Source organism: Enhydra lutris, unplaced genomic scaffold (assembly GCF_002288905.1).
Source record: "Enhydra lutris kenyoni isolate GAN:26980312 unplaced genomic scaffold, ASM228890v2 scaffoldscaffold62, whole genome shotgun sequence".
Classification (NCBI taxonomy): Eukaryota; Metazoa; Chordata; class Mammalia; order Carnivora; family Mustelidae; genus Enhydra; species Enhydra lutris.
This window is the reverse complement of record NW_019154146.1, coordinates 15,520,000-15,535,136: the sequence shown is the minus strand read 5'-3', so window position 1 is coordinate 15,535,136 and position 15,137 is coordinate 15,520,000. Positions and strand designations below refer to the sequence as shown.

Below are 15,137 nucleotides of genomic sequence, written 5' to 3'. Positions count from 1 at the left end.
GTGTGACTGGTGCTGGGAGGTACCCTGTGGGCTGCCTGGCTTCTTTCCCCCGGTTCCCTCCAGCCTGCTGCTACCCTTCTCCTATAGTGCGCTCTTCTGTGCTCAGGAAAAATTAAGAAGCTTAATTTAAAAAGTCAGGGTTGACTTCATCTTGCTGTTTATTTTACTGCTAACCTCGTTGTGAAATCTGCATGGGTTGGGTCTCCGAGCATCCCTTCTCCCTAACCGGATCCTGCTGGGCTCTTTCCACCCACCCATCCCCATATCATCTCAGAGACCCTTGCTTCCCCCCATGCTAGAGGCCTGTGTTGCTTTTGCCAGTTTCTAAGAACTGAGATTCCATCTCTGAAAGACGTGGGCTGGGCCGGGACAAAGGGCTGTCTGGACTCTGTGACATTTACTGGAAGGTTCCAGCTAGCTCTCTGCATGTGGCCAGTTACCATAAAGCTAAAATAGAATAAAGCCCGGTACAAATGTTAGTTGCCATTGTAGCTAATTCTTTTTTTTTTTTTTTATTTTTATTTATTTATTTATTTGACAGAGAGAGAGAGAGAGATCACAAGTAGGCAGAGAGGCAGGCAGAGAGAGAGGGGGAAGCAGGCTTCCTGCCGAGCAGAGAGCCCAATGCGGGGCTCGATCCCAGGACCCCGAGACCATGACCTGAGCCAAAGGCAGCGGCTTAATCCATTGAGCCACCCAGACGCCCCACCATTGTAGCTAATTCTGTCACTCCTGGGGGGGTGGGCAGTTTGTCCTGAGGGGCTGGACGAGGCTTTAGGATTACCACACACGTCAGGAGCCTGAGGAAGCTTGGCCTGCACGGGGCATGGCACCTCACGGTGCAGGAGCCAGCGAGGTGCCGATGGAAGAAGGGATCCCCCCTGGGCCATGCCCAGGCACAGGGCCCGGCACCTGCTGGGGGAGAGTAGAGAAAGAGTGGCTTTGGAAGTGGGGCCCCTCCTGGTGAATGGCGGTCTGGGGGCCACTTGGGGGTGTGGCTTCTGAGGAGGGCGTTTTCCAGGCTGGGTATATGGAGAGTGGCACTGGGACCCGGAGCCAAGGTGGCCCTATAACCCGCAAATGGTGCTGCGGAGAGAGAAGCCCACACTTTCTGTAGCAAAATGGGGTCAACAGCTGGTGGGGACTGGGCCTGGCATCTGAGAAGTGTGTTCGCGTTTGGCTGCAAGGACAGCTGCCTCACATCTGCCTCCTGTTCCACCTGGATTATGATAATTCACCTGCCAGTGGTTTCTCCACATAACCTTTCACAAGCAAACCTGACGCTTGCAATGAAGCTTTGCTCTTTGGGTGACGGGATTGTGCAATGTGTGGTTCTGGTGATAGCGTCAGGCTTAACACTTTCTTCTTCTGGGGTCATTGGGGTAAAGCGAAGCTTTCGAGTGCAGGGCACACAGCTCTGGGGGCATATAAAATGCTTCTAGGTGCTTCAGGATAGGTCACTATACAATGTTCTGTTGTGAGATAAAAAATGGGTGCCCTTTCGTTTTTCTTCCAATTCCTTCCTTCCTTCCAATTCCATTTTCTTCCAATTCCAACTCCTTATCAAGGAGAAAATCTTAATTAGAGGTTATTATGTCTTTATGCCCCTAGAACATTTACTAGTCTCCATTTTATTTATTTATTTTAAAGATTTTATCTATTTATTTGAGAGAGAGAGAGAGAGCAAGCATGAGTGGGGAAGAGGGAGAAGGAGAAGCAGAGGAGAAGCAGACTCCCTGGTGAGCAGGAAGCCCAATGTGGGGCTCGATTCTGGGACTCTGGGATCATGACCTGGGCTGAAGGCAGACACTCAACCCACTGAGCCACCCAGGCACCCTGCTAGTCTACATTTTAAATAAAGAAGAAGCCTTAAGCTCAGCGCTGGGTACAAGGAATAGTATCTAGAAATACTGTTTTGTTTTCATTGTACAGTGGGTTTTTTCTTTCTTTAAAAAATTTTTAATTCCAGTATAATTAAGATATAGTTATATTGGTTTCGGGCATATAAGATAGTGACCAACTATTCCATACATGACTCAATGCTCCTCATGGTCATTGTACAGTTTCTGTTTTATTGTTATCTTCCAGTCATGGCAAATTCTACTGGAATCCTACAAAATTCCTTTTCATAGAAATAAATTGGGTAAGTTCAAAAAGATGGTTGACTTAAGGAAAGGAATGATGACCATAGGTGATACGTGGATATGGGAAAAATTGTGTACATTTGATGGGAGTAACTGAAGTATAGACAAGTAGCTTGGAGAAGGGAATGATACCAGTGATAACCGGATGCATTCAGCAGGCGAGCAGAAGCTCGGTGGTTTGCTGCTGGCACCATGCTGATGTCCAGAGGCGGGGTGGGGGAAGAAGAAGCTGGGCAGCGGACAGGGGCCAGATCACCCAGGGTGTTGTGTGTCTCCTGAGATGCTTGGACTTGTCCTCTGGGCCCTGGGGAGCCATTGAAGACTTTCAGACACGAGAGGGAAACCATCAGGGAAGAGACTAAAAGGAAACAGAGAGAGACAAGGGAGGGAGAACAGGGGGTCTCTAGAGTGAGGCTCTAGCCAATAGCATCAAGTATAGTGGTAAGGTAGAGGGGGAATGGCTGTCTCCTGCCCTTGGTATTGGGACACCTCGGACTCAAGCACGTGTGGTGTAGACTGTAGCGATCCTGGGTGATGGCATTGAGAATAGGTCAAGTTCCAACATGCTGAGGGATGAAGGAGAAGTGGAAACAAAAGTCAGTGGTCAGCTCTTCTGGAATATTTAGATGAAAAGGGGAAGAGTCAGGAAAGTAAATAAAGTTGGCTTGTGTGTTTATTTGCTTTATTTTGCGCAAAGAGATCCACTTCTTAAAAAAAGATTTTATTTATTTATTTGACAGAGATCAAGTAGGCAGAGAGGCAGGCAGAGAGAGAGAGGGAAGCAGGCTCCCCACTGAGCAGAGAGCCTGATGTGGGGCTTGATCCCAGGACCCTGAGGTAGTGACCTGAGCCGAAGGCAGAGGCTTTAACCCACTGAGCCACCTAGGTGACTAAGATCCACTTCTTTTTTACCAGCTAAGATTATAGGAAAGATGTAGGAGAGGGGGGATTTGACGGACTCAAGAATGAATCAGGACCTTCACCACGGACACAAGATGCCTTCCATTAGTGAACAGAGATCTCTCTGACTTACTAACACCATGAATGCTAACTTCATGAGTTTGTCAGAGATTTTAGCTACAAGTGACTTTTTATTTTTTATTGTTTGAGACATATTCGTGTCCAAGAGAGATCAATGATATTAACTCTTTATTATTTATTTATTTATTTATTTATTTATTTATTTATTTATTTGACAGAGATCACAAGTAGGCAGAGAGGCAGGCAGAGAGAGAGAGGGAAGCAGGCTCCCCGCTGAGCAGAGAACCCGATACGGGGCTCGATCCCAGGACCCTGAGATCATGACCTGAGCCGAAGGCAGCGGCTTTAACCCACTGAGCCCCCCAGGTGCCCCAATGATATTAACTCTTTATCTTTGTATGTTGCCTGTGCTTGTCCCTGTACTGACTTTATTATTCACAAGGTAACATTTCGGAATGTTAGCAAAGATGGCCTTCATGTCATATTCGATGGCTGCCAAAACCAATGATCACAAATTGGGTGGCTTGATACGACAGAAATTTTTTCTCTCATAATTCTGGAGGCCAGGAGACTGACAGCAAGGTGTTGGGAAGGTTGATTCCCTCTGGGGAAGCTGAGGGCCCATCGCTCTATCCTCTGGGCTCCCACTTGCTGCTTGTAACTGCGGAATTCCTCTCTGCCACAACCCTTAGGTGACTGTCCTCTTGTGTGTCCCTTCTGCTCTGTCTCCTTCTCTGTAAGGCTCATAAGCCACACCCACCACTGGATTTAGGGGCAACCCTATTGCAGGATGATCTCATGATGAGATCCTTACCTTAATGATACTGGCGGAGGTCCTTATTCCAAATAAGGTTGCATTCTGAGGTTCTGGGTGGACATATATTTATTTTTTGGTAGGGAGGGATGCAGTTCAACCCACTACACTTATTAAATTAAGAATTAATTTCGCCATTTATGGAAGGTTGATATAGAAAATAATAATTTGAACTACATTTCTATGCCTTAAAAAATTGAGATGTAATTCACATGCCATTAAATTCACCCATTTATTTATTTATTTATTTATTTTAAAGATTTTATTTGAGAGAGAGAGAGAGAGAGTGTTAGAGAAAGAGAGAGAGAGAAAGAGCACAAGCAGGGGGAACGGCAGGCAGAGGGAGAGGCAGGCTCCCCGCCAAGCAGGGAGTCTGATGTAGGGCTCGATCCCAGGACCCTGGGGTCATGACCTGAGCTAAAGGCAGATGCTTAACTGACTAAGCCACCCAGGTGTCCCAAAATTCACCTTTTTAAAGTGTACAATTTACTGGCTTCTTTTTTTTTTTTTGAAGACTTTATTCATTTATTAGAGAGAGAGAACAGGAGCAGGGGAAGAGGGAGAGGGAGAAGCAGGCTCCCCGCTGAGTAGACAAGTAGATTGGAGAAGGGCGATCCCAGGACTCTGAGATCATGACCTGAACTGAAGGCAGCTGCTTAACCGACTGAGTCCCCCCAGGCGCCCCCACAGTTCGCTGGTTTTAATACACTGATGAGGTTGTTCAGGCATCTCTGCTTCCTAATTCTAAATCATTTGTCATACCCCCCACCCGCCCTCCCACCCAAATCCCATACCTACCGCATTCACTCCCTATTTCCCCCTGACCCAGCCTCTGGAAACCACTAAATTATATTCAGTCTCTATGGATTTGCCTTTTCTGAGCACTTCATATAAATGGAATCATACAATATGTGGCCTTTTGCCTCTGGCTTCCTTCCCTTAGTCTGTTCCCAGCGTTCATCTGTCTTGTGCACGTGTTAGCTCTTCATTCCTAAATTAGAGCTCTCCGGAGAAGCAGAGCTAATAGGGTATGTCTGTCTCCCTCCCCCTCTCTCTCTGTTATATACACACAGAACTAATAGGATATGTATGAACTAGTAGCATTTCTCTGTCTTTCTCTTTATTTATATCCTCTATCTCTCATATATATGTATGAAATACATCCATGAAATACATATGATGTATATATATGAAATATATTTATTTTATCCAAGTATTCCAGAGGAGCGAGATCTATGTGTGTGTGTGTGTGTATAACATCATAGAGGGAGGGATGGAGGGAGAGCTACAGGGAGATTGATTTTAAAGAATTGGCTCATGTGATTATGGAATTTGGCAAGTTCAAAATCTGCAGGATAGCCTGGCAGGTAGAGCTGGTGTTGCAGTTCAAGTGTAAAGGTTGGATTCTGGTAGAATTCCCTCTTAGCTCAGGGAGAGTCACTTTTGTTCTGTGCAGGGTTTCAATGGACTGCATGAAGACCACATGCTATGGAAGGGAAATCTACTTTACTGAAAGTTCACTCATTTCAATATTAACCTCTCCCCAGGACACCCTCCCAGTGTCCTCCCAGTGTTGCACCAAGTATCTGGCTTGTGGGCCAGCCCAGGTGACACATAATATTAACCATTACAATTCCTTCATATGCCAAATAATATTCCACCATTGGGACCCACCACCCACTGTGTATGCATTCAAAATAGGATGGACATTATGATTGTTTTCACTTTTTGGCTATTATGAGCAAGGCTGTTAGGAGGATTTGTGTGGAGTGTTTGAGCGCATTTCTCTGTCTGTTGCAAAACCATGCTTGAAGACCTTGACTCCTAGTTTATCCCAGTCTTCCTTTTTATGACTTATGCAGTACATTTCCCTGTGAATTCTCAACCAGGAATATGTAGACCTTTCCAGAAAACTATTAAATTTTAAGTTGGCAGGCAAACATGATTACTGTAGAAAATCTCTTTTGGAAAGAAAAATATTCTTTTACAGATTCCCCTCCCTGTGTTGAGTCAAAATAATTTTATTATAATATTGCTTTCATGTATACAATATATATAAACTCAACACGGTATAAAAATTTCTTAATCTTGCTACATTTTTAAAAAAGTGGTTAACAGATTTTTTTCACCATTTTTAAGATTTATTTATTAGAGAGAGAGAGAGAGGACATGAGTGTGGGGGGAGGAGCAGGGGGGGAGGGAAAGGGACAGGGAGAGAATCTCAAGCAGATTCCTTGCTGAGTGTGGAGCCTGACGGCGGTGGGGGTGGTGGTGTGGGCACGATCCCACAATCCTGAGATGATGACCCAAGCCAAAACCCAGAGTCAGCCCAACTGACTGAGCCACACAGGCGCCCCAATCTTGCTACATTTTTACCATTGTAAAATTAGACCAATTAGAAAGCAAAGTGGAGTGTAAAAGTTGAATTGAAAACATTAACGATATTAATTCAATGCGCTGGATTATATTATTTCACTACAATCACCATTAATTAGAATGTGTAGTATCCATTGCTTGTGGCCTGGGTTCTTCTGAAGTCTCGCGTGCCTGTGATCTAAGGACAGAGCATTTAGTCTAGCCCGTGTTTTAACTGAAAGCTGCAGATGTGCTGTTTGTATACGCACAGTGACATAGTTTGGCCTTCCCTTGGCAGGAACACATTATTTATGTAATAAGTCCACCATTGCTCTTTTCTCATTAACTTAGAATAATTAAAATACTACTACTAATTGGCACAAACATAGATTTTTGTGCAAATGCAAGTGCAGGCACTGAAATCATGTGGCAGAACTCCAGGGGACCCAGAAAATGCTTTGTGTAACTCCTACAACACCAGTTGCTTCTTAACCTGTGTCAGTTATGATTAGCTTCAGTGAAATATGTTGGAACATCCCTGTAATAACAGTGGCTTACACAGAAGAGCCCTTTCTCATGGAAAAGAAGGCCTGCCATGCTTAGCAGAATGGCTCTGTGGTTATCGGTGGCCCTGGCTTGTTCTTTGTGCCGCACTGTTGTGGCAAGAGCTTTCATCCTCAATGCTGCTTCCTAACATAAGCTAGCTGCTGGGGCTCTGGCCTCATTCCAGCCACCGGCGAGGAGGAAAGCCAGGAGGACACCCTATAGGCCACTTTCCAGGAACAATGCAATGCTTTGTATCTCTGTTGGCCAGAACATAGTCCCTAGGCCTCCCTTAGATGAAGTCAGCTTGAGAAATGGGTCTATTGTGGGCAGTAAGAACAAAAGAAAGAATAGATATTGGGTGGAGAGGTATCGGCTTTTCATCTGTACCACATGGCCCAATTTTAGTAGGGAGCTGTGCCCCCAAATCAGTAGTCAGACAACCAAAACCTGAAAAACCATTGTTACCTTCATTTAGCCTCTCACTGAAACACCAAAGGGGAATAATATCCTTTAGCCAGCAGCAAAGGTCTCTTCCTCTTGCTACCTCTCTTGATCATCTCCCATGCAAGACAGCTACTCCCCATGCTCCTTCTCTACTCTAGAACTTTCTCCAACCCTGTCAGTGCAGCCTTTCTTTATATATATTTCTTGTAACCTACCATCTTGGGCTCAGTGGATCTCCAATAGTAGATTGGAATTGAGTTTGAACTCTTCCTACTTTGAATGTGTGCAGCGAGCAGAACCTACAGGGAAGGACTTCTTGGGCTGTAGAGCGGTGGGAGTGGAGGTGTGCTCAGACTGCCGAGTCGAATACCTTCTGTTTTCTGCTTCAATTTCCCTCTGCTGAAATCCTTGTGGTTCTCTTTAGTAAGGGCGCAGCGTGTCTTTGGGCCACGGGGATGCTCTTCCTCTTTGCGGTTCCCGGTTTTCAGGGCGCCTGTGTATAGAGATGAGCTCCCACAGGGTTGCATTTTCAAAGAGGCTTCTTGAAAGTCCTCCAGCTAGAGAATTTAGATCCTCTGGGGGATTTGACCCATCAGATTTTAAATTCCATAACCATCTCTTTCAGAGCCTTGGGCTTGTTTAACATGAGAGAGAACTGTTCCCTGGATTTTGACATTTTTTCGCTCAAGGAGGCTGACACTAGACAGAGTGTTCCCCGGACGTAAAGCCCCCTTGGAGCCTTCTCCATCCCTGCTGGGGTCTGGGTGGCACATAGGTCTTGTCAATGACCAGTTCTGCCCCACTGGAAGACCATTAAGGACACAGGCTCTTGTTGAACTCTGGGCTGGATCTGGGAAGCTCCTCCCGGAGGATTAAGAAACCAGCTTAGCCACACCCCACTTCCCGGAATCTCTGTTGTTGGGTTTGATTTAGGAGCGCGAGGTCTCTGTCATCCCCTGGCTTTTAGTTCTGTTCTGGTGGCTTGGCTCAGAGCTCCATGACTTGCCTTTGCTCCCTGATGACAAGATTTGAGGCAGCCTTTAGGACTGTGATAAAGTCTCGTATTTTTCAGAAAATTTTGGCTATGAGTTCTCCTCATTAGGACCTGATTTATGGACTTCTAGCTCTCCAAGCTGTGTTCCGTCACTTTTGGTAGATAGCCCACTGTAAATGTTTTTCTAATCTGAGCAGAAAGGCTGAACATATCCTTTAATACAAGCTTTTGAATTCAGAATCCCAATCCCAGCAAAGTTCCACTTGGCCGCATAGTCTCTCTGTAGCGTGTGATGGTTTGCACATGAGGGGAATCTCTTTGTTTTAAAAGGAGATAACTTTGTTTTAAAATTGATAAAGATTTCAGTCATGCAATGTCCCCCAATTTGTAACATATTTATTTGATAGTCGACTGACTACATTATTTAGAGCAGTAGCTGATCTAATTTATTTATTTATTTTTTTAAAAAGATGTATTTATTTATTTGACAGAGAGAGATAGATAGATAGAGAGATAGATCACAAGTAGGCAGGCAGAGCGAGAGGGGGAAGCAAGCACGCCGCTGACCAGAGAGCCCGATGGGAATCGATCCTAGGACCCTGAGATCATGACCTGAGCAGAAGGCAGAGGCTTAACACACTGAGCCACCCAGGTACCCCTGCTGATCTAATTTACAAATACATATACATATATGTTCAAAAACGTTTGTGGGTAGGATGCACGTTGTATCGATCACGTGGGTTTTTGTAACTTGGAATCCGTGCATGATCTCCAAGGTCAGCCTCTGCAGACCTGCACTTAGTGGGTGGTAGAAACTTGGTCTTCTAGTGCCATTTCATTGGCTCAAAAACTGACTCTGAATTCCTTCCCTCCACCGTGGTTGGCATGGTATCGCCTGTAGATTTCTCAAGCTGCAGTGGTGGTTTTTATGCCTTCCCCATTGCAAGTCCCACAACAGCTGTCAGTTTCCCGAGGATTTCCTTTCTCCTGCATGGAGGCAGTTCAAAGCTTTGAACTTGTCCAGGCATGGCTGCCATCAGCCTCCTCTCTCCGGGAACAGAAACTAAATTTCTTAAGAAGTTGTGTGTGTTATAGTAGATGAAAGCAAATTTCCGTTATCTAATTTCAGAATATTTTCATCAACCCTGAAAACAACCCGTTGGCAGTTATCCCGCAGTCTCCCCTCCCACCCGTCCCTGGCCTTTTCTGGATCTTTCGTATGAATGGAATAATACGCTAAGAGGTCTCTCATGACTGGCTTCTCCCCCTTAGCAAAAGGTTTTCGAGGTTCATCCATAGGATGTATCCGTGCTTCATTCCTTCTTACTGGTGAATAACATTCCTTTGCATGGATGTACAACATTTTATTTATCTACTCACCGGTTGATGGATATTTGGGTTGTTGTTACTTTTTGGCGATTATCAGTAGTGCTGCTGTGAACATTTGTGGACAGGTTTTATGTGACAGAAGTTTTTAATTCTCTTGAATATATAAACCTAGGAGTGGAATTGCTGGCTCATGAGTTAACTCTGTGTTTAATATTTTGAAAACTGGAAAAACTGTTTCCCACAGCCGCACCACTTTGCCTTCCCACCGGCAGTAGGTGAGGGTTCCAATTTCTCCACAGCCTTGCCAACACTTGCCGCTGTCTCTCTTTTTGACTGCAGCCATCCCCGTGGATGCTGCATGGTAGCTCATTCATACTTATTTGTAATGGTCGCTGTTAAACATTTTGTGTCGGATATGTAAAACTACCTCCAATTCTTTTTTAAAAATGTGGTAAAATATCCATAACATAAAAGTTATCATTTGCACCATTTTTAAGTGCACAATTCAGTGGCATTAAATACATTCACAGTGTTGTGCAACCATCACCACCATCCATTTCCAGAACCTTTTATCCTCCCAAACTGAAACTCAGTGTCCACTAAATAACTCCCCATTCCTCCCCTGGCGATGGAATTCTGTTCCACATTTTCTCTCTATGAATTAGCCTATCCATGTACCTCATATAAATAGAATTATACAATATCTGTCCCTTTGTGTCTGGCTTATTTTATCTGTTGTAATGTCCAAAGTTCATCCATGTTATGGTATTGATCAGAATTTCAACATTTTGTTCAAATTCTTTTTTGTAAGCAGATCTGGCAAAATTTTAAATACTAAGGTAATAAAGAAAATGTGCCTCATGCTCCAGAATGCTCTCTGTGTTGGCTTTAAGCTCCTGGGACAGCTTCCAAGAGAGAGGCACCCCCCACACCTTCCTTCTTGTTTGCGGTGGGATGCTGTGGCCACCTCATGCCTCCCATATTCATTGGTCAAGTCCGAAGCCATTAGTTCTGAAATATTGCTGTTCTAGATTTTCCTTACAGTAGTAATGAAGACTCACTGAGGGGATTTTAGGTGGGCTTCCTTGTTATAGACCACTAGCAGAGGAGATATTTTACTTATCCTAGTGTATCTATGCTGGGGATGACCCTTTCATGAAGCCCAAAGTGCAAATTGCTTTTGCCTATGGAGTACATTAGAGTCTGTGAGTAAGTACCAGCAGACTTTATTTGAATATTTAACCCCAGAATCATGCTATCTACCTTTTGTCTCATTGATTTTCTTTCTTTCTTTTTTTTTTTTTTTAAAGATTTTATTTATTTGACAGAGAGAGATCACAAGAAGGCAGAGAGACAGGCAGAGAGAGAGAGAGGAGGAAGCAGGCTCCCCGCCGAGCAGAGAGCCTGATGCGGGACTCGATCCCAGGTCATTGATTTTCTAAATAATGGTCCTCTGATATGTTTATAAGCTGTAACTGCCTTAAGACATGTTTGTCCGGCATGTATGCTTAGCAAAGTCTGTATAACTGGGATGGATTCCATTCTTTATTTAGAAAAAATTTATTAAGTGAATTTTATTGACTTCTAGTTTTATCTTGTTGACACAATTGTCCAAAAACAAATACGATAGAAATTATTAGTGTTCCCTTGACTTTGTAGATTAAAGCTTTGGAACAGACCAAAATTATTGAAGACCTAAGTAAGTCCAGAGACAAACTTGAGAAGATGAAGGAGAAAGCTGAGAAAAAGCTAATGTCTGTCAAGTCGGAACTGGATACCGCAGAGCACGAGGCTCAGGAGGATAAGGAGAGAGCCAGGAGTATGATGGAAGTGGTAACCAGCGAAACGAAGATGCTAAAGAAGTCTCTGGAAGAAGCAGAAATGAGAGAAAAGCAGGTGGGTAGAAATCTGGGGTGAAATCTTGTTTAGGAAAAAGGACAATTCAAAAGCTTGATAATTATTTTTACATTTCTTCAAAAACAATCTACAAAGTTTTCTTTATCGTTCCAATGTATCTGCTTCCCCTCTAGCATCTTCCTGGCATTAAAATAACCATTATGATTTACTCTGCTAAGAAAAATAATCCACAGTTTCATGGCACGAATTGTAGGAAAGAAAAAGACATTCTCATCAAAGCAGTGGAAAGGCTGTGGAAAGCCAGTTTCTGGTTGTGGAGAGGTTTTGATTATGTTCTCTGATTGCCTCTGAAGTTTGCATCAGCCCAGGCTTCAGCCTCAGGAGGGAGAGCTTATCTCCATCAGAGATCAGTGGCAGGAAACAGTCCCAACTCTCAAACAGTGGCACCCAGACTCGATGGCCAATCTCACCCAGATGTAAGCCATAAACAGTACTCACTTGCTGACTGGTTGCGAGGAGGAGAGTTTTATCTGGTGAGCACATCAGGAGGTCAGGCATAAAGAAACTGTCCCGGGCAGCCTGACCCCCATTGCTTTTGGCTTTTATCTCCCTCTCTTTCTGAAGCTCAAAAGGGCAGAGAGTGGACTCTGATCCTAGGATATATTTTCTTTTCCTCTCTTTGGCTGCCTCTGCTTTGGCTCATATGTCAGGCAACGTTGAGTAAGGCCAAACTATAAAGTGTGTGTTCTCAGAGAGAAACCTCTCAGGAATGAAGACCTTCGGCCATATGTGAAAGGGGAGACAATTTTGGGGGGGGACTTCTTCATCAGGGATTCTAGGCTGGAGAGAGTGTTATGTTCCCCTAGATTGGACTCAACATGGGAAGGAGGTTGGGAAGTGAATGAAGACATGGTGAGAATGTTTGGAAGGCACTTTTCCTGGAGGCAATGTCTGTTGGATCACATCTTTCCAAAATGGAAGGTACTGCATCAAGGGGTTGACCAGATAGCCCTGACTTAATCTGCTTCTGCTCTAGCCCAGAATCACAGTGTACACAGTGTACACAGTGTACGAGAATTTATGGAATATGAGGCACATTTTCATCCATTGTCTCCAACTTCCCCACCTCTCCATTTTTCCTTTTGTGATGCATGAAGGGTAGTCCCAGAGAGTCTAATGTTATGGGTTGTGAAGGAGGCTGATATGTGATGTGATCTGGTCATTATTTAGTAGTCCTTCTTTTTTTATCTGCTCATATTTTCTTTTTTTTTTTTTTTAAGATTTTATTTATTTACCTGAAAGAGATCACAAGTAGGCAGAGAGGCAGGCAGAGAGGGAGGGGAGAAGCAGGCTCCCTGCTGAGCAGAGAGCCCGATGTGGGGCTCCATCCCAGGAACCCGGGATCATGACCTGAGCTGAAGGCAGAGGCTTTAACCCACTGAACCACACAGGCACCCCCCAGCTCATACTTTCTTGCCCGTTGTTCTTCCTTTAGTTTAAGAGGTTTCTTGCCCAGGGCACCTGGGTGGTTCAGTCAGGTAAGCCCCCAACTCTTGGTTTCGGCTCAAGTCATGATCTCAGGGTCATGAGATCAAGCCCCACATTGGCCTCTGTGATCAGCATGGGGTCTGTTTGAGATTCTCTTTCCCTCTCTCTTTGCCCCCCGCCCAGCTCTCACATACTCTCAAATAAATAAATAAAATCTTAAAAAAAAAAAAGATTCCATGCCCAGTTAAAATTCCAGTGGATAAGGATTTACCACCCATGGACACAACTACACTTTTGTAAAACACTTTTTATTGTATAGAACACATACACAGTCATTGTTTCATTGGATCCAAATTTCAGAATAGCCCTGGGAAGGAGGTGTATGGTTATTCCCACCAGGAAGTGAGAATACGGAGTCTTAGGTCAGGGTCCTGTTCATGGTTGCCTACCCGAGATTCTTGACTTGGTAGCCAGTGCCACACTAATTGGCTTATCAGAAAAGAGGTTATGAAATCACCAAAAGTTGGGGATGAAAGTATTTTAGAGGTAATTTAATAGATGACACCTTCTTATTTTATAAATGAGAGAACTGAGGTTAAAGATAGTTAAGCAATTTGCCTACCTCATGCACACCTGGGCTTTCAATGGGTTGGTTTGTTTAGTTGCATTTGGACCAGCAGTAGTTGATACATTGTGTTTTCACCCTTCTGTGTGTTTGATATTACAGCTGGTGGACTTCAGGGAGGTGGTTTCCCAGATGCTGGGCTTGAACGTGACCAGTCTTGCACTTCCTGACTATGAAATCATCAAATGCCTTGAAAGACTGATCCATTCACATCAGCATCACTTTGTCACCTGTGCCTGTCTCAAAGATATGATTCCAGGGGGCGATAGGCACCCACAGAACTGCTTAAAACTCCTTCATTGAATACCATCTCTTTTGGGGGAGGTGGAGATAAGAGATGGAACACAATGGTCAATTTCACAAATTCCCCAAACCTTTGAAATTTGGTCAGTGTGTGAATACCATATACTTTGATGATCAAGCCAGAATCCCATTTGCAAAAAATGATCTTAGAGGTGCCAGCTGTAGGTTAAGAGCACACATTATTTTATTTGCTAGCACTTTGGGACCCAGAAGAATTCTAGTAGATTGCATATCTAGAATGGACAATGGCGGCAGGGGATTAACATTTGTGGGATTCCTTTTATGAGCCGGGGGCTTTACTATCTCATTTAATTTTCATTGTAGCTGTGTGGAGAAGCTTTAATGATTTAATGTGACCTGTCTGGGGCTCAGAGAGGTTGTTACCTACCCAAGATTGCAATTTGTTAGTGATGGAACCAGCATTCTGACCATGTTGGTCCCAGATCAAAGGCTGTGCCTTCTGCTACTCTGCCCTCCTCCAGTTTCTCCTGTTATCGTGGTGAAAATTGCCCCCATAAAGGAAGACAAACATTCATACATTAAATCAAGTCCACAAAGTGACTGAGATTCATGAATGTTACGCATATGATTTCTTTAAAAAGCATTACACCTAATTATTTGGGTAAAACACATAGGTCTGAGGTCCTGTAAGAAACCTACCAGTTTTAAATGTTGCTGCCAGATCATATTTGGTGGTAATTTTTCATATTTGAACTGGGTTGATCTCAGTCCTTTAAAAATGAAACCTTTAATGCAAAACCTATAAAATGAAGAAATCCTGCCCAGGTTTATTCACCAATATATCACATGTACTGACAGCAAGAGGACTTTTTTAGAATGGGGGTTTTATTATGAATTCCCATCACTTTCTGCCGTCTTTTTAAATTTCTACTTCACAAGTGTTTTTCAGGAAACCATATTCTTAACTTTATTGAGAGAAACTTTTAGTTCTTTGGGTGAGCATCTTATTTTTGAATATTTAAATCTTATTTTTGAATCTTATTTTTTTTGAACGATTTTATTTATTTATTTGACAGACAGAGATCACAAGTAGGCAGAGAGGCAGGCAGAGAGAGAGGAGGAAGCAGGCTCCCCGCTGAGCAGAGAGCTTTATGCGGGGCTCGATCCCAGGACCCTGGGATCATGACCTGAGCCGAAGGCAGAGGCTTTAACCCACTGAGCCACCCAGGTACCCCTTAAATCTTATTTTTATTTTGAATCTTATTTTTGAATTTTTAAATAGTCTCTGAAAAAAGC

At 43.8% G+C, this 15,137-nt stretch overlaps 1 protein-coding gene across 1 annotated transcript in view; it reads left to right on the top strand.

Annotated features, from left to right (window-relative positions):
- Positions 1-14,347, top strand: part of LOC111158751 (coiled-coil domain containing 170) — a 73,935-nt gene extending 59,588 nt beyond the window's left edge. Inside the window, exons 11-12 of the mRNA XM_022521003.1 lie at positions 11,267-11,503; positions 13,680-14,347. Of these exons, the coding sequence (XP_022376711.1) occupies positions 11,267-11,503; positions 13,680-13,880 (438 nt within the window). The 3' untranslated portion in view covers positions 13,881-14,347. The remainder of the gene's footprint in view (positions 1-11,266; positions 11,504-13,679) is intronic.
- The last annotated feature ends 790 nt before the right edge of the window (positions 14,348-15,137 follow it).